This window comes from Chlamydotis macqueenii, chromosome 1, assembly GCF_036417535.1.
Source record: "Chlamydotis macqueenii isolate bChlMac1 chromosome 1, bChlMac1.mat, whole genome shotgun sequence".
NCBI lineage: Eukaryota > Metazoa > Chordata > Aves > Otidiformes > Otididae > Chlamydotis > Chlamydotis macqueenii.
The window spans coordinates 97,987,853-98,006,260 of NC_141556.1; the positions used below are offsets into that span (position 1 = coordinate 97,987,853).

The 18,408-nt window shown below is 42.2% G+C and overlaps 1 protein-coding gene across 8 annotated transcripts in view; it reads left to right on the plus strand.

Annotated features, from left to right (window-relative positions):
* The window catches only part of PHLDB2 (pleckstrin homology like domain family B member 2), a 65,652-nt gene that overhangs the window by 12,405 nt on the left and 34,839 nt on the right, over positions 1-18,408 (plus strand). For all 8 annotated transcript variants that reach the window (XM_086762793.1, XM_086762821.1, XM_086762815.1 and 5 more), the window contains exons 3-6: positions 37-1,385; positions 10,103-10,486; positions 12,805-12,948; positions 13,810-13,947. In XM_086762793.1, the coding sequence (XP_086618919.1) occupies positions 37-1,385; positions 10,103-10,486; positions 12,805-12,948; positions 13,810-13,947 (2,015 nt within the window). The remainder of the gene's footprint in view (positions 1-36; positions 1,386-10,102; positions 10,487-12,804; positions 12,949-13,809; positions 13,948-18,408) is intronic.

Genomic DNA, 18,408 nt, shown 5'->3' on the forward strand with positions numbered 1-18,408 from the left:
TACTTGCTGAAACTTTTTCTTTTTTCTTCCTTACAGATTCCAGTAAGATTATGGCAGAGTATAGCCACACACAAAACCAGATGGAATTACAAAATGCTAGTTTGGGAAAGGATTCTGTGGCAAATTCCCTTGAAAATGGTCTCCAGGATATTATGGAAAACCTCAACCCGAAGAAATACTCATCAAGTCTCAAATTTAAAACAAACGGGGACTATGCTGGCTCTTATTTAACCCTTTCACAACCTATGCCAGTTAAACCCAGTCCTTCCTCCAGTGTTAAAAATACACATTCTGTTACCAAAATTCAAGGAGGCAAGCAGTTCCCCTGTGAAAGCCCATATCTTCCAGATAAAAGCATCTCTGTAAAGCATTTGGGTTCTGTTTCAGGCACCTCTCCATCCCTCAGCGGGTACAGTCTAGGAAGGACGGACTTTGATATTCATGCCAGCAGAGAAAACGAAAAATCCCTTGGACGCATGGATAAGTTTCAGTACTCAAAGTACAGTCAGAAAAACAAATCGTATGACAATGTCTACTTCCCGGGAATGCTGGAGACGAAGAAGATCTCGGGCTCTCTTCTGACCATGTGGAATGGAAGCTCGGGGAATGAGCTGGTGCTTTCGCCTGCTAGCAATTCGGGGGCAGCTAGCATGCCTTCTAGCCCAAAGCAAGGCAGGAGGATGACTATTGAAGACAGCCTGGCCCTTCACATGAAGCCAGTTAAACACAAGGATGTGATGATGGAGGCTCTGGGTTCACGGCCTAGGAAATACTCCGGTGGATCTCTAAGTCATATGGGAATGTACAGTCGTTCCCTACCCAGACTTTATAAATCAACAGAAAGCCAGCTGGTGCCATTAAGTTTGCCCCCCAGAAGCTCTCTGGGTAATACTAAAAGGAAAAAACTTGGAGAAAAAGATCTACCTCAGAATGCTTTAGATGCTGATAATTACCTGAATTTTTCTTCTTGCAGCTCAGGGGTTTCACCACATGCAAATTCGGTCTCTGGGAATAATCCCTATGCCAGTTCAACTCTTAGTGTTCCTGCAAGCCCTCGAATTGCTAAAAAAATGCTTTTAGCACCTTCTTCCCCATATCTTTCTGATGATTTCGATAGACTTGAACTCTCAGGAACAAGTCCCAGTAGTTCATTCTCCCCAGTGGATTTTGACAGGTCGTTCTCTGTCCGAAGAAACCTTTCCACCAGTTCTGTGGAACTTGACGACCCAGATCTGGAAAGTTACAGGCAGACGCCAAACTCGCTGCAAACATCCATGCGAGAGCGGAAGAACAGCATTAGCTCCATTTCGGGAAGAGAAGACCTCATGGACTATCACAGAAGGCAGAGGGAAGAGCGGCTTCGGGAGCAGGAAATGGAACGGCTGGTAATTTTTTTTCTCTTCCTCTTAGTTTTCTGTGGCAGTTAGCATCTGCACCACGTCCATCCCAGATCTAGCCATCAGGAGGGTACAGCAAACCATAAGCTGCTGTGTTTTGAAATTCACATGTTGCCTACTTCAGATGCCTTGTTTATGATCGCAGTCTGTGAAGCTCATGCTGAAATAATGTGCTGCTGTAACAGCTCGGGGAGACAGCACCATCCAGCCATCTTAAAAGAAATGCTGAAACCCACGTAAATTGCGTTCAGTCATCCTGTGGGCTCTGTTAAAATGTCTACGTGCATAAAACCCACAAATTGCACTGCAGGGATCCAGCAGTTTTTGTTTTAGATGATGGCACTGTTTTGTGGTAAGTGGGTAAAAAAAAAAAAAAAAAAAAAAAAATCTCTGCTGTAAGCTGCTCGGAGTTGTGTGTGCTTGCTGCGGAGTCAGGTATATGTTGGTGTGGGTTCAATGTCCATCATCAGAGCTTTCTCTCTTTGGTTGTGGTTTTTCCTTCTGAGTATTTTGATTAAAATTTGGGCCTCCTTGCTTCTCCCCGTCCTGAAATGGAGAGTAGCAGAGGGGGATGGAGTTTCTCTCTTTGTTTCTCGTCAACATAAAGCAGTGCATACTGCTTCAGCTTGGGATTGAACTTGACAGTAAAATTTAATTTATGTATTATTGAATCAACTTTTGAGTAGGGAAAAAAAGGTCTTCAGAATACACAAATAATGTTGAAACAGTTTCATATTGAAACTTTCTCTGAAAGCATAGTTAGTTTTTCTTTGAAAAAAGTTTTTGCAGTGCCTACATAGTCTGTCTCGTCCTCTTAACATCCATTCATATTGTACTGATTTTATTGTCCACATAGAAGCCGAGGTCATTAGATGGGCCAGTTTGTATTACTGCATCTTCCATTTGAGACGTTACCTTGACATCTGTGTGCTTTAATTCAAATCTTTATGGATTTGAGCAAAATGGGGGTAGGATGCTGTTAAACCTGTCTAGTTTGCATTCAGGCAGTGAGCCTGCAGGGGAGTTCGCTTAGCCGTGGGGAGCAGCGGGATGCGGGAGCAGCAGGATGCGGGCGCAGCGGGATGCCAGTGCAGCGGCTGCCTGTCAGGGACCACCAGCAATGACCCAGCACCTGCACAGGCGCACGGTTCCCATTTTGAGCCGCACCTGGGAGCGGGTTCAGCTGAAGGATTGTAGCCCATTCAGGTCTCTCCCTCCCATCTCACCAACCCCCTTGACACGAGCTGGTGAGGAACCCATGATGTGGGCAGAAGCCTGCCTTTTCATCCCTAATCTGCTCAGCACTGTAGTCTGTAAGATACATGCTGTAGATTTGCCAGATATGAAAATGTTCATCTTTGCCTGCTTGGAGCCAGGGCTGTTAAGTTGAGGCGTGGCTGCGAGGGGGTGGCAAGCAGTGCCCCTTCCTGCCCTGCCTTGCCCCCTTAGCCCCCCAAAACCTCCACTGGCTCCCCTTGAAGCTATGGCTCAGGGCGAGGAGCGCCAGCTGCGAGTGGAAATGACCGGGCAGCTTAGAAAATGTTATTGGGCTTGTGCATGCAAAAGTGGGAAGCATCAGCAGAAATGCTGGTGGGTTTTTTCTCTCTCTTCTTGTTGCCTTCTCCCTGCCATTCCTCTGCTCACTTTGGAAATCTCCTCTCCTGTCCCTAGTCCTGGTGTTTTGTGTGTGCCAAGTGGTGTCTGCTTCTTATCAGAGGGTTTTCCAGACAGTCATGCTGTAAAACCTGAGATAATCAGTCATAAAAGACAACATAGTAGACTGTATCTGGATTTCAAAGAGAACAGCTTGCTTTTCTTTTTTTTTTTTTTTTTGTGGTGAGGAATGGAAGATATGGCGTTGTTTCAGTATTCAGTAATTTTAAAAATTGTTCTGGTTTTGTATTTGATGTAATAACTACTTTTTTTTTTTTTTTTTTAATCCCTCCACTATTTCCCTTCTTGCTGGATAGTACTTCAAGTCCTGATTCTTTAAAAAGAGAATTTGCCTACTGTTTTTCCAAGCATGTTAAAATTTTTGAAAAAACATGTTGTTTTGTGTATTGTGTATGATTTGAAAATGCAGGAACTTCCTCCTGATTGAGTTCATCTTCTGTTCAGGATCCTGCTCAATATTTTTTTTTTTTTTTTCCCCCTTGTTAGAGCTATTTGGTGGAAGAGCTGAATATCAGGAGAGTGCCTCCTTCCAATGGTTTGAGACTCTGAAAAACACCATAAATTTCAGATCTCTGAAGGAAAGGAATATATTAAAAAAAAAACAACAAAAAAATCACACTTTGTACTTCCTGGCTAGTACTGTTTTGAGCAGCTTTGCCTGACCTTGTGTAACTTGAGATGGACAAAGGTTAGAGATCCAGGTCTGCTCAGGCCTTTTTTTCTCTCTCTGGTTTCTTTCTTGTTTTGTGGTGGTAGAGGCAGGTGTGAATAAAAGAACCCAACCAAACAAGTGCCCAAGGGCAGCAAAACTGTGCTGAGTAGAAGTCCACATTGAGAAGCTGGTAGGTAAAAGGCAGGGGAAGCGTAGTCCCTCTATGCACAAGTATTAGGCTGTTGCATGCTGTGTTTTTGAAGCCAGGTAGAGAGAAGGAAAATGTAGGACTACTCAGAGAACTTCATCAGAAACATGGGTCTCCTTTTCAGAGGATTAGACTGCTCTGTGGCCCAGATACGAAGTGGAGAGCATCTTTGCGCCAGCGCTGCCGCTGTAGCTGTCCTGCTGGCACATACTGCATGGCATGTGTGTGCTTGTGTAGGATCTGGTGTTCCTCCCTCTCTCTTTCTTTTAATTTGCATTTTATGGCTTGTTTCTCCCAAACCAGCTGAAGACTGGTGCCGCTTCTGTTTGACCAGCCTGTTCCTCTGTGACATGAGGAGCAGGGAGGAAGCGGAATTCCCGTTGCTGCCATCCCTCCAGCTTGACTGCTGAGTGCTGGGGACCGGTGGGCTGTGGTGGGATGGCACAGGGTTGGTCCCGGACCTGGCACAGGCAGCGAGCAGGCTGGTGGGTCACAGTCTGCTGCTGCTTCCTCTCCAGGCCAGCAGACAGGACATCGCATCTTGGTGTAGGGATGTTTATATGAATTTTGCACAAGCGAGCTGTTGCTGAAGCTGGCCCAGGAGCCTTATAAACAAGGGAAAAAAAATAGCACTGTGATCTATGAATATTCAATGATATTCAGTTAGCTACTGAATTTTTTATTTATTTATTTATTTTAAAGAGGAAATCTCACTCTTTTTCCTATCTGAGATAAAAGCCCAGCTGTGGTAGCTGCTGGAACTGAAAGGCAGTCTTTCTCTTCAGCCTCTGGGGAGGTCGGGAGTGCAACAGCATGGGCAAAGTAGTCTGACAGATAGGAAGGCCATCTGTTTTGTTTGATATTCACTCATTTGAATAGCCCTGGGCTTGATTTTCTGCTGCTGGCTTTTAGGCAGTACAAGGTGTTTCCTCTAGATGGTGATAGGTACTTAAAAATTACCGGTGCAGTGTCTGCCTGACCCTTTCCATAGCCCAGCTGTCCGTATGGATCTGTGAACATGTGCTTGCTAGTGAAGTTTTACTAGATGCAGGAATTGTGCTGGGAGACATTTCAGCTTCTATGACCAATGCCTGAACAAGCAATAATAAAATTTGAGGAGCTTATTCCACCAGTCCACTTTTTCACACCCAGAAGAACATTGAATTTTATTAAGCTTATTCGGCAAGTAGGAATTAGTACCGAATATCCCTGTGCCTGGTTTACATTGATGCATTACAATTTAGTCAGATGTGCTCGTGTGAGGGGAAATGAAATGAAAATATTTTGGAATTTTCAAGGTGGTAGTGCTTAAAAATTATGGTTAGTAGAGCTTATATAAACCTCCCATACAGCTTGGAAAAATCTCATCTACACGTTTTATAAATTTATTTTGGCACTGTGTCTTTTTATAGATCCTTTAAACATAAAGTACCCAAGCTGTACGTAAGTGTGACTTACCTCTTACAGAAACCCCAGCCAAGTAGACAAAGGATAGATTAAGATAATTTTTCCCACTGCTAGTATTTGACAGTCTCTATAGTGTTACAGAATAGCAACTTAACATCAATTTAGTTTACTGAAAGAACAAGTGCCGTGTAATAGGATTAAAAAAAACCCTGCAGCATATAATTAATACTGACAACTCGGTAAATTTTCAGGAACATTCAGTTTTAGTGGTATTCCAAAACATTTCTGGGGGATCTTTAATAATCCAAAGTGTGGATTACATGTACTTAATTTTTTGCAGCTGTGTTTCATGCAGATGAACAGTATGGGCCAGGAAGAAATAAATTTCAGGAGATCTGTTCTCTTTTACAGAACTTAAGTAGTGCACAGGAGCTCTAGTCTTCAGGCTCCTGCCATCAGCATGATATGTAGAGGAGCGTCTGTATAGGTACTATAGGGGCAAAAGGGCACTGCTCTGAACAATGCTGTTATTTTGGAAGCTGATGGCATTTCCTCAGGAGCTGAATACGTGCCTGCAGATACAGAGGAGCTAATTCTGCTCAGAGAGTTGTCTGCTCAGTTCCTCCCTGGAAGCTGGCTCTATGCTGTGCCACTGTTCTCTCCTGCTTTTACTGGTCTGTTTCTTCTGTGCCTGTACTGGGAAGGAAAGGACCAGGTGTGCCAGCCTTGTCCCTGCACCTGGTCCTCTGCTCTGAGCTGAGATGGTCTCTCTGCAGCGCTTCTCCGTGCCAGTGCCTCGGTGTGAAGGGCTGCCTGCGCATCGCATGGGAGAGATGGATGTGAAATACCGGCGCTTTATCCGAATTCTGTGCTGCTAGTGGTAACCTCAGAGCCGAAATACTAACTATAGCAAAACAAGGACTGAAGCCGAGAAAAATAAATGAGACTGGAGTGAGAAACTGGTCTAGACTGGAGGGAAGGGGAAGAACAGTTGGCAAGCTGTACTCAGACCCAGTTAAAGTCTAGCTTTGAAATAAGCTTCTCAGTATCTGTGCCCATCTGTGGAAACATTCAAGGCCAGGTTGTATGGGGTTCTGAGCAACCTGATCTGGTTGGAGATGTCCCTGTTCCTTGCTGGGGGGTCGAACTAGATGGCCTTTAAAGGTCCCTTCCAACCCAAACAGTTACGTGGTTCTATGATTCTGTCTGACAGGTGTGAAATCACCCGCTCTTTAGAAATGCAGGAAGGAAAGAGAAACCTTTCTCCTGCCTCTTGTCTGTGGGTTACTGAATGTATTTGTAAGAAAGAAAGTTTGAGGAGTTTCTGCTGCTCTCTTCCCTGGTCTCTCTGCCTCTTACCCCCTGCCATCCTTTTTGTCTAACCTCTGCTCCAAGCTTTTTCTGTGAAGCTGGTTGTTTGCCTGCCCGTGAGTTTTTGAAGAGCGACAGTGGAAAAGTTCTGTTCTTTGGTCGCTGAAAAGAGCATCAGCCTCTTCTTCAGGCAAACAGAGCCCTGGCTGCATGGACTAGCAATAATTCTTGTTAGCGTTGGTCACAAAGGATAGACTGCACATGTATTTTTAATGAAACCTGGAGTTATCCAGTTGCTAATGGCACTTATCTAAAAAGCTTCCTGCTTGCCACAGCTGATTAACCAAGTCTTGCCTTGATATCTAGATATAGCATCACCTCTACACATTTGTAAAATTCATATACGTGACGTGCAGCAGATGAACAAATCCAGGCATCACTGACATGGTTGCTGTTAAAAAAGTGGGAGGTATTTATCTCTGCTGTTTTGTAGTATTTTTCTTTACAGTGTGCCAGGGATATCTCTTAATGTCATTGTTAATCAATAACAGAGGAGAGTTGTTATCCCCTTATCTCCCACCCTTCTCCTTCAGCATCTAAATTTGCAGCCATCATAGGTGGTGTGTAGCTTCATCAAAGACAGGAGTGGTGAAACTGCTCTGGCAGAAAGTGCACAAGACCTGTGAACCCCTTTTCGTAGCAGGTAAGAGATCCACTGGAAATAAAAGGAGATATTTTAGTCTGTTAGGAAGGACGTTTTATGGGGAAATACACTGAAAGGCTTACAAGGCTTGATTCAACACCCCTCCCTCCCACCAGAGGCAATTTTAAACCAGTTTCCTTCTTTTGACCTACCTTTTTTTTTTTTTTTTTCTTCCCCCTCTGCTGAGTTGAGCATCACAAATAATTTGTGTGGTATTTCTTGCAAAATGATTGACTGGATTTTTCCATGCGCTACTGCTTTTGTACTTTTCATTGCAGGGGTGCTTTCCTAGCTCGCTGCTTGACTCAGAAATTTATACTGGAAGCAGTTAAATGCAGGTGTGCTGGAGCTGGAATGAGTTGGCTTAGATGAAACGATGAGAATAGAGCGTATAAAATAGCCACAGAGCTTCCTGTCTGTAAGCCTGTGGGCCCATGTCAAAATAGAAGTGAGAGGTATCAGTATTTCTGTAATGTGTCTGAAAGCTCATCAGGAATTTTTTGAAGACTGGCAGAGGTTTTCCTGCAATTTTTAAGCTTTCTTGAGCATCTGAGACTTGGGGAAAAAAATAATCCCTTTTTTTTTTTTTCTGACTGCTTAGCCAAGGGCAGGTTTGCAGTGAGAGCCCCTTGCTTGAGCACTTAGGCTGGGATGAGCAGCGACTGCCCTTTGAAATTTGCCGTTTCCTAATATTATTGAAGGGATGGAGGCTTGGCACAGGATAACCTGATACAGCCTGTTGTTGCAGGGAGGGACAGGACTTTGTGTCCCGATGCCGTGTTTCCCATCTATAACCATTACGACGACTGTATGAAGGGGCCAGGCCCGGTGCCGTCACAACGAGGAGAGCTGCATAATTAACGGCGATCCCAGCCAGCACTTGCACAGCGCTTTAGGAATTGGGTTGCGTGGCCAAAAGACTTAGTAAGAGGGAGGATAGCGGTGTTGGAGGGGTAAGGGAAGAGGCTTAGGGTCTGGCAGTGGTTGCCTGGAGGGAACAAAGCTTTGGGGAGTTATAATTATGTCGATCGTTTGGGGTTGAAGGATGTCTGCAGAATCTGCTGGACCCATTTCATGGAAAATACAAACTTGCAATTGCCCCGCAGCTGCCTCAGACTCCGTTATTTCAGCGGCTCATCCCTGCCGGTGCCAGTTACAGCAGACTTCAGAGGAAACCTGCAGTGGGAAGCTCGGGATAAGCTACCTGAAGGCAAAATTTCTGTCTTGCGGCGCTCTCTCGGTTGGGTAGTGCTTGGAAATGGATGGGTTCAAATGGGTTCTCCAGCTCAGAAGTGCAGCTCTTAACCGCGGGTGATGCGGGGGGATGTGAATGTGTTACGCGTACGACCGTGTAATTTCTGGGTAGCTGTATAGAGAGCTGGGTGCTTGCAAACCGGCATTACATTTTCATAAAACTCCAATGGCTTGCTGCAGGGAAAGGGCAGGCAATGCGTTGCCCGAACTGCTTTGCTTGATGCTTGTCATCGCTTGCTGTTGGGCAGAGGGAGCGTTAGGACTGTCGCAAATCCTGTTTGCGAAAGTAATGCCAGGTAGGGCTTGGAAAATGAGTGTGTCTGCAATGGATCCTGGGGAAGGAGGCTGAGGATTTGGGTGTTTTGGCTTTCTTTTTAAATACGGCTAAAACTAAGAAGGATTTCCTAGAAATCAGAAATGAGGTCAATAGTGCAGGTATTAATGCCAAGCATGGAACTCTCACGGTGGTCTTTTTTTACAGCAGACTTTTCAATAGGCTTATGGTAAGCAATTTTTAATTTACATTGTTTTTCTTCTTTAGCAAAAGAAACATGAAATTACATAAAAGCATTACCTCTTAAAATGAAAAGGTAAAAAAATTTCATCTGAATAGAAGTTATGGGAAGCCGTGCATACAGTAAAATAAAACAAATACAGCTTTCTGACACTTTTTAATAAAGTATCATAGAGATCTAGAAATCCTTCAGGAATTAAATGTTTATAGGAAGTTGAAGCACGTCAGGTCAAACTGGCACAGCTCTTCAAATTCTCAAATTTGAAATGTCGGTATGAATCCATAGGGAATTTGAGTTAACTGGTAAATAAACATTCCGCCACTTTTGTGCATTTGACATCTGTTGTCTTTTAGATGCGATACCTCATTTTTCTGTTAATGCTCCTAAAACCACGTGTTTCAAAATGTGGACTAATTTTCTCCCAAAAAAGGGAATCAACAAAACAGAAAGTCTGAAAAAGTCAGGAATGAGTGAGTTCATGGAAAATCTGTGTGCTATTTTGCAGCTTGGTAGGAGTATAACATAAGTGTAAAGTGGAACAATTAGTGATTTATGCAGTGACCTCACTGGACTTGTGTACATACAAATGGGGTATGGTTACAACAACCTGAATAAACAATATTAATATTAAAATTTTCTACATTGGAAAGATAAATAAGTGTTAGGACATCTTATTTAAGTAGCTATTCATTTCTGTGAAATGTGCTTTTCCTTTTTTAAGTTTTTGTTGCATGTGAACTTTGATTCTTCATCTTGCAGTGTAATCTATGTATGTATGTCTGTTTCTTTTCTCTAAGTGCTAGACACGTACACAGAACGGAAGGACTTTAACCCTTCACTATTAAAAAAAAAACCAAAACACAAAAAAAACCCAAAACAAACAAACAAAAAACCTGCAAAAACCCTAGCAAACTTTTTTTAACTTCATCTTTACTTCAGCTCACACATGATGCTTAGTGCTATTATCCTTTTTTAAAATAGGAACGACAGCGGCTGGAGACAATCCTCAATCTGTGCGCAGAATACTCCAAATCTGACAGCGACCCTGCTGCAGCTACAACAGTTGCTGATGTTCAAAAAATTAACAAAGAACTCGAAAAACTTCAGCTCTCCGATGAGGATTCGGTGTTTGAAGACTCCCAGATGAATCTGGAAACGAGGTTCAGAAGCCACTTAAAATCATCTGCAAGTGATTCGGATTTCTCAGAGCTGAGCAGCCACAGTCGCAGCACTGCAGCTTTCCTCTCCCCTCGAGGGCTGAGAGCTGATGAGCACTTCAACGAAAGTGTGAAGCCTCCACCTTTCACTGCTCCTGGCTTCTTGAAGGATGCCACCGAATCTTCCTACCTAAGCATCACACCAAAGGTAACGCTCTGTAGGAGGAAAGAGTGCAGCCCAGGTTTGACTGCTCAAACTCTTCCTCTAAGACTCGTCTGTCCTGGCAGGGGTCACATTTAGGATGACTTAGGTATGAGAATTCACCCCAGAGCTCATACAGCTTATTAGCAAATTGTTGTTTCATTTTCTGTGAAAGCTATTGACACTGGAAGTTGTTTGTTGCTTTTTGGTTGCTGGGTTTTTTTTTTTTGTTTTTTTTTTTTTTTTCCAAAGGGATGTACAGTTCAGGAAGATTTTTTTTAAGATTTTCTGAGGGAGAAAGATTTGCTTGAACAATTATAGCTACTTAAATAAGGAAGGTTTCAGGAGAGCCCTGCTTAGGCCCATGCTGGGATGTAGGAGGGAAGGGAAGCTCTGCCGAATTTTCCCAGCCTGAGGCTCCCATCTTTTGTAAGAAGAGGATGTTTTCTCATGGGCAAACCAGAACAGGAGGAGAAGAGGAGTTGCCTGAGGCGAATTTACTGTCCTGTCTCCATTCCCAGGGTTGGATCTGAGCCACTTGTCAAATCAGCTGTTGCGTCTCATGGGGTGCGTGGCGGGAGCCAGCCTCCTGCGTTTAATAAGCTGCAGCTCCTTTCCTGTGTACTTCACACTGCTGCTTCATTACTGAAGGGAAATTGTCCTTTAAAAAAACAAGCTAACAGCATTCCTAATAATTTCCTTCAGCTAGGGCAGCAGCAGCCTCCTCTGGGCTGGGGCAGGGGCCTTTCGTCATCTTGGGTGGGTGCCTAGGCTCTCGTGTGCCAGACCAGCGGCGCAGCGAATCCTGGTGACAGGCAGTCTGTTAAATAACTGTATTCAAGAGTTAGAATCAGGAGCATAATAAGACCCAGCAAAGCTGCAAAAGCAGGTTTCTGCTCAAGAAATTCACAGCTTCAAAATACTCTCCTTTTTACTGTTGTTTACACGCTGTGTGAGCTTCAGCACAGTTATATGGCTAACATGAACTATAAGTAAGTTAAGCAGAGGTTAAATACATCTTTGTAATCAATAGAAATGTAGAAGAGAGAGGTGTGATAGAAAAACATTTTATCTTATGAAGGGATATCTCTCTAGAAATCTGTCTGCTGAATCTTTTGGTGTGAAATTGTGTTGAACAGAAGTGTGCTGTTAGGGCTTTACTTGGTCTTTCCCTGTTGAAAAGGTAGTAAGACATTTCACTTACAAGTTACTGTGCTTTTGCATTTCTTTCCCATTTGTTGCTTTCTTCGTGTAAGTCAGAGATCCTGTTTTAAATCCTTATTAGGAAGTTGAAATCGAAGATATTATGTCAGCATTATCCGAACAGGATACCGGACAAAAAGAGGCTTTCCTGCTGGGATTACTACTGCTAATCAAGGAATACCATTCATTCATTCATTGTAGAGTGGTTCTGCTAAGCCCTGAGAAAAGCAATAACAAACAACTGCATTAATGAAGCGCAGCTCGTTGTTTTAAAATACCGAGATGAGATTTGTTTGGGATGAAATGCCTGCTCTCAGAATAGCCACTCAGTAGCTGAGCTGACCCTCTCTTGAGCAAGGCTACGTGGTCCAGCAGTTAACACGAAGCCTTGCGTGCAGCCCACTTCCAATTCTGACTGGGGACAATGAGCGAGCAGCCTTGCCGGAGTAATTGGATTGGAAGCCCCTGGGGTCAGATAAATGTGAATACATTTGAAACTCAATTCTCTTTCATCTACCCTTTGCTAGTATACGATCACAGGTGTTTCCTTAATAATGTTGTTTAATTTTTGACACAATTATTTAGTAAGTAAACGGCAATGAAAAGAGCAACATTACGGGTACTGCTTCCTCAGTGCTAACTCGGAAGACAGAACCAACTTTTGTCCTTATTTTACAGAAACTGCCATCTTAATGGCTGGTTACAAAAATGTCCTATCCTGCCTCCTGGCTTTTATTATATGAACAGCTGAAATTTACATAAAAAAACATGTAGACATATCTGTGTTATTTTTTTAAGGGAAAAATTAAATTTTTACAACATAAATAGCACAGCATGTAAAGTGTTCTCAAAGGTTAGGTTTTAATAATTCCTGTAGAATGAATAGTATTTACTGTTAAGTATAGTATTTACTTCCAGTGCCTGGAAGTAAAGTATCATGTTTGTTTCTCTTGTACACCTTCTAAATATAGAAATAGCAATATAGTAGATATGAAATATGTGACAGATTCAAAACCAGCACTACTATACTTGTCTAAAATGAACACAGTATGAAAGGGGGAAGGAAAGACAGTGCTTAACTCTTTTTTTTCTAATGAACCTCTTGTAACATGCAACTGCAGATACCAGAAGGCACAAGTGATGAGCAAAGAGGGCAGGAGCTTGGTCAACTGGAGGAGGAGCGCATAGTAATACTAAATAACTTGGAAGAACTTGAGCAGAAGATCAAAGATCTAAATGACCAGATGGATGAATCCTCGAGAGAGGTATGGAATAATTTTTTATTTTAAGTGTCTTGCTTGTTAGGTGTGTTTACAGAGCATGTCTGATGGGTTCAGCAAGTACACAGGGAACTCATGGATGTACATAGCCTTCATATTCTGTGCTTTTTTCTCCAGGATTAGGCACAGAATCACGGACCTGGCAGTCTCCTACTGTGAAGGTTATTTTCCCCCAGCTGGGAGGTGGATACAATGCTGGGATTAGCCTTTCCCAGCTGTAACCATTACACTTCTAAGTGGAATTAGAACAATCTTCCTTGTTTTATGGTCACTCAATTGATCTAAATACCTTGTGTCACTTGGAAGTTTTATGGGGGTATCTCCTGTGACCGTTTAAAGAGAAAGGAAGTGAGACAACTTCCTTTCAAACCTCCTTGGCTTTACAGTAGGTAGGGTATGTTGGCACCCTCTTGACTTCTGGAATCTCACAGTTGCAGGGTAAGCTGACCAGGCATTTGGGTTGTGCTTGCTCCAGTTATCAACGACAGGAAAGAAACAGCTGTTCCTGAAGGGTTTCCTACGGAGCCTGGGCACAGAGTCAGTACAGTATCATAACAAGAGAAAGCACAGAGAAGAGATAGAAAACAAAGAGTTGTGGAAAAAAAGAATCTTCAAACTAATGTTGGTTTGGACTTTATTTTGCAGTATTTTATCTTTTACTTTTTCTCAGATTTGTGATCTTTTTTTAAACTTATTTTTGTGGCAGTAAAACTTACTTTCCCCCCTTTTAAAAATGTTTCTCTCTTGTGAATAATCACCAACTCACTCCCCTTCCCCCAGAAAATAATGTCTGTCAAGATTTCTTCTTAATCTGGACTGCTTCTGAAAAATGTTTTGTATTCCTAGTTGGATATGGAATGTGCCCTTTTGGATGGGGAACAGAAATCTGAAACAACAGAACTGCTGAAAGAGAAGGAAATATTGGATCATCTAAACAGAAAAATAGCTGAGCTGGAGAGAAATGTTATTGGTGAAAAGACAAAGGTAACTGAGTTATCTTAGCTAGCTGTGTGCTCTGTTCCCCTTGATCTTCAAAATATATTTATATGATTAATGTATCAGTGGAGGTTATTTTACAAAGTACTATCTGTAAGTAAATTTACTTGATAAATATGAAAGAAAAAAAATAGTTGTGTTACCATCATCTCCCTGTAACAATCTTGTTTCCTAAGGTATGCTTGACAAGCAAAATATAATATGCTTAAGTTAAAAGACCTGACCTACTGTGAAGATATTTTTGATTAATAAAAAAAAAAATCCATATAGGGTTTGGACTTGAGTTATCTGTTTTTTAAAAGAACAGTATTAATTGAACTGTTCCACTACCTTCCATTGTAGGTTATGTATTTTGAATTAAAAAAAAATAAATAAATTTCTCAGCAAAGGAAAAGAATGAGAGAAGGCTGTGGTTTCAGGTGGCTTTATCTATTATTATATAGAATTATATATAAGACATCTGTCAAGTATGTAATTTGAAGCAATTATGTTGGTTTATTTTGTTTTCTGACTGACAATTTTAGGACTGTAGAACATTCTGTGATTAAGTCCAAGGAATTAATTAGTTCTTTTGTACAGTCAGATACTTAATTGCTCTCAAATACACAGCAAATACATGTATAAGCATATATTTGCAAAATAGGATAGCGCTATAATAAGATTTTAAGTATAGAAATGGGAAGGGCCTGCAAGATGCAAGACGAAGCTGTCCCACTTCACCCAGGGAGCGCTGGTTCCCCCCAGCAGCCTCTCTGGTGGCCGCTCCGGGCAGGCAGTTCCATTCTCCACGGGGGATGTGCCGTCGCCAATAATATCTCAAGGTTAGGAAGTTTTTCCAGGACTTTCAGCTGGTAATGTTTCCTTTTTAAATTTCATCCTCTACCTCATAATTTAAACCTGTCACTTGTGGAAATACTGTAGCTAGTCTCTCCCCCTCTTTTTTTTTTAAGCTTTCCGGAAATATCTGGAAGTCTTCTGCATTATTTGCTTTTGCTTAGACAAGCTGCACGTTTTTAGCTCTTTCACAGTTGTCATTTAATTTGCTTCTTACAGCTTGCATTGTTTTATTCTGAGCCTTTTGTCTTCGATTTCTGCTTGCCCTGTCATGAGCCTGAATGCTGCTTTGCGGCGGTGCTCATCAAGCCTGTCTCTGAGGAGGGGAATGGTGCTCCCACTTCTCTGCCCTGTGGAGTGACAGCGCACATCCAATTTAAGCTTGAATTATCGCAAGCTTTTCTGCCTGTGCTTTTCTTTGTTGCTGTGTATGCCTCAGTGATGCGTCAACTCCCAGTGTTGCCTGTAGTCAAGTTTTAAGTTGTCTGTGGAATGTGTTTCATACTTGCTTTTTAGTAAAAAGATGTTTAAAGTTGGTAACAGCAGATAGGGTGGTATAAGCTGATACTCTCCAAAAGGATGCTGCTAGAAGTTTTGGTTGGTAGGTGGTGACAAATAACGTATCCGGAAGTTCAAGAGATCTTTTGCCTTTTATTTGTTCTCTAGTAGCCTCAAAGTTAAATGAAACAAATGGAAATGATTCTAAGATCTATAGGTTGTTTAAATTTCCTTGCAATCGTGTGATGGAACGTTAGTGTGTAGCAGTCAGGCAATTAAAATGACAGGTCTAGTTTAAATTTGCAGTTGAACTGAAACATGGAAAGCAGCCTAGAAAAAGCACTTTTGTTATTTAAAAGGCAAGTTCAGTCAAAACACTTTTTTCAGTATGAAGCATGCAACTAGTCAGATCAGTTACAGTATTTCAGTTGTTTTTTCTTTTGTGTTCCTTTTTTTTTAAACAAACAAAAAAAATCCAGCTGTGAGTGCGTGCTCTATACTTAAAGCCATAGCTCAGTTAATACTGAAATTATCTTTGTAGAAATAAACTCTAAGAGAGCCCACGGGTGTTGTTCTGGAAGATGTCTGAAAGCTTTGCGTAGAAGTGAAAGTTTAAAGAAGAAACGGGAGGCAAGCTTCTGTGAACAGGCAAAATATAATGTGACAGCTGAAGTGTTCTGGAGAAGGTAGTGTCAGCCAGCAAAACAGATAGCACTGATCACGTCAACAAATAAAAGTTCGGCTGACTTGAAACAACAGTATTTTTAAAAGCTTGATTTGTGTGTCTGTGCATTTGAGGTTGCAGCCCTGCAGATCTGATGCAAGATAGGCAACATCTTGGCTTTGTAGTAGAACAGGATCAGCCCTCCCAGAAAAAGGGTGCTTGGGTGGAGGTGGTAGGTGGTCCTTTTTGCTGAACTAATTTGAAGCTTATCACCTCCTCAACAAACTAAGGCTCAGGTTTTGTCCAGTAGTTGCCACCCTGCTAATGGTACTTTTTGTGTGGTTTCTTGCAAGAATAAGTCCCAGTGTCCACACAGTGGTCACAATTTCTTCTGATTGCCTGAGTATTTCATCCCTAATAACACCGATGGTCTTGGTTTTGATGGTGCTTCCTGGCAAGAAGCTGTTGGGTCCCATCGCTTGGACAGTGGTTACATTTCTGTCGGGGTGAGGGAGTGATATCTGATTACACTGCATGGTGTTGTGTTGAGCTGAGAGGGAGAGTTCATGTCACTCACGAAATGATGGTGAGGCGTTAGTGCTGTACATGATGGCACTTGTCTCTGGAGTGACTTGAGCATCTCCTGGAATTTGCCACTGATCTCGGCACCTGTTTGACAGGAAACCTGCCTGGTTGCATTTTGTCCTTACCCATGCACCTGTTTGAAAAACTTGTCAAATTCTTAAAAAGAGAGAGCCTATTGGGCCATGTTATGTACTTGAAATAGACTGTAGGTGGAAGCTCTTGTACTACTTTCTACCCAGTTCTTTGATTTTTATTTTTTTAATGCTCTGTGCACAGCTCATTTAGATGAGGATACAGTTTTGCCAACTTTGGCACAGTTTTAAAGCCATAGTTTCTAGCCCTTGTGAGGCAAGAGAATCGACGGGACATCATACTTGAAGGCAGAAGAGAGGAGCACTGTGAGTTCAGTTTCAGGCTGTGCCAGTGTCCTCTTTGCTGCGGTACGCTGTCTCTGTGTCCCAGCACCTTGCTTGTAAATCAGGAACGGATTTTGAAGGGGACGTTCTACGTTATTTGGTACTCTGCATTCTGATCTCGTTTGAGTCCTGTGCTCAGCCCTACCTGAACACGTGGCAGGACTAATGGTGAGGAAGAACTAATAAATCATGCAGCACACCCTGTGGTGAGTTGAAGACATTTCCTTTGCTTTTGTGACTATGCCACCACACATCTTGTAAGGAATGAAGCCAATTAGGGTTTTACTTAAGTTTTGGAAATGAGAGCTATGAGCAATTGCCATTTTGAAAAGAAGATGACTGAGCCTTTCAGCACTGTTGCAGATCTCGGTGTAGTTCTGGCTGTGGTGCATCTCTGCCAGGTACAAGTGCTGGCAGGACTCAGTTGTCCTGGCTGGAATAGCTACTTCAGCTGTGCTAGAAAACATGTTAGCGTATGGAGGAAGGTCTAGCTTTGCCTCCAGGGTCATGCCTCTTGAGCACAGCTTACAATTGTCTCGTTCTTTCTTTTTGTAACTACCATACACTACATGTTTGGTTTTATCCACAAAAAAAAAAAGATGACCAACTATATATTTGAATAGCAGCAGTTGATAGTTCCAGTTATGCAAAGACAGCCCTGATGAGTTGCTAAGTGTAACACAATATGACAGATGTGGCTTTACATTTTCCAGGAAAGAGTTTTGCTTACAGCTATTGACAAAATTACTTTGAGCGCAGCCTGCTCTGGAAAGAGCCAAGCTGGGCAGTCCCCAGAAACAAGCAAGCAGGTGAGCCAGTCTTCTTTTTCCCTGCCATCTGGGCCAGCTTCCTGTAGTTACCACAGCAGTTATTCAGGTTACTGTACTGTAGGTGTACAATAATGATGCTGTTGTTTCAAGTGGAATAGAACCTCAGGTCCACGGTGCTATTTACAGTTATGACTTCCTCCCAGTGACTCTTCGCTCACAAGACTTATTTCAGGATTGACGTTTGTCTATAAGGAAGCTGGAGAAAATTGTATTTACTTGATTGGATGTAATCCAGATTTACAAAGTACTTTCTGTTCATACAGTGCTTCCTTAGTTTGTGTAGTTTTAAAACATGCAATCCGGCATACTTGGCAAAGGATGCTTAATGATTTGTCGTGCCTGATGCTCTCCATATTAAAGCATGAGGTTGAAAGTAACAACATAGTGAGGGAAAGAAAGAATGGATCAGCAAGCATGAATAAATAGGAATAACTGAAAATTAGTTTTGGCAGAGAGTTTCAAAACAATTATTTATGCAAAAGTTTAGACTGCATTTTAAAAGAGGGAGGGATTATTCCTTTTCTTCTGGAGGACCTTTGCCTTACGTAATGGTGAGAATACGTACTCTGGAACTCTTTTTATCAACCTGGGTTTCCTGTCTCTCTTCAAAAGCAGAAATCAG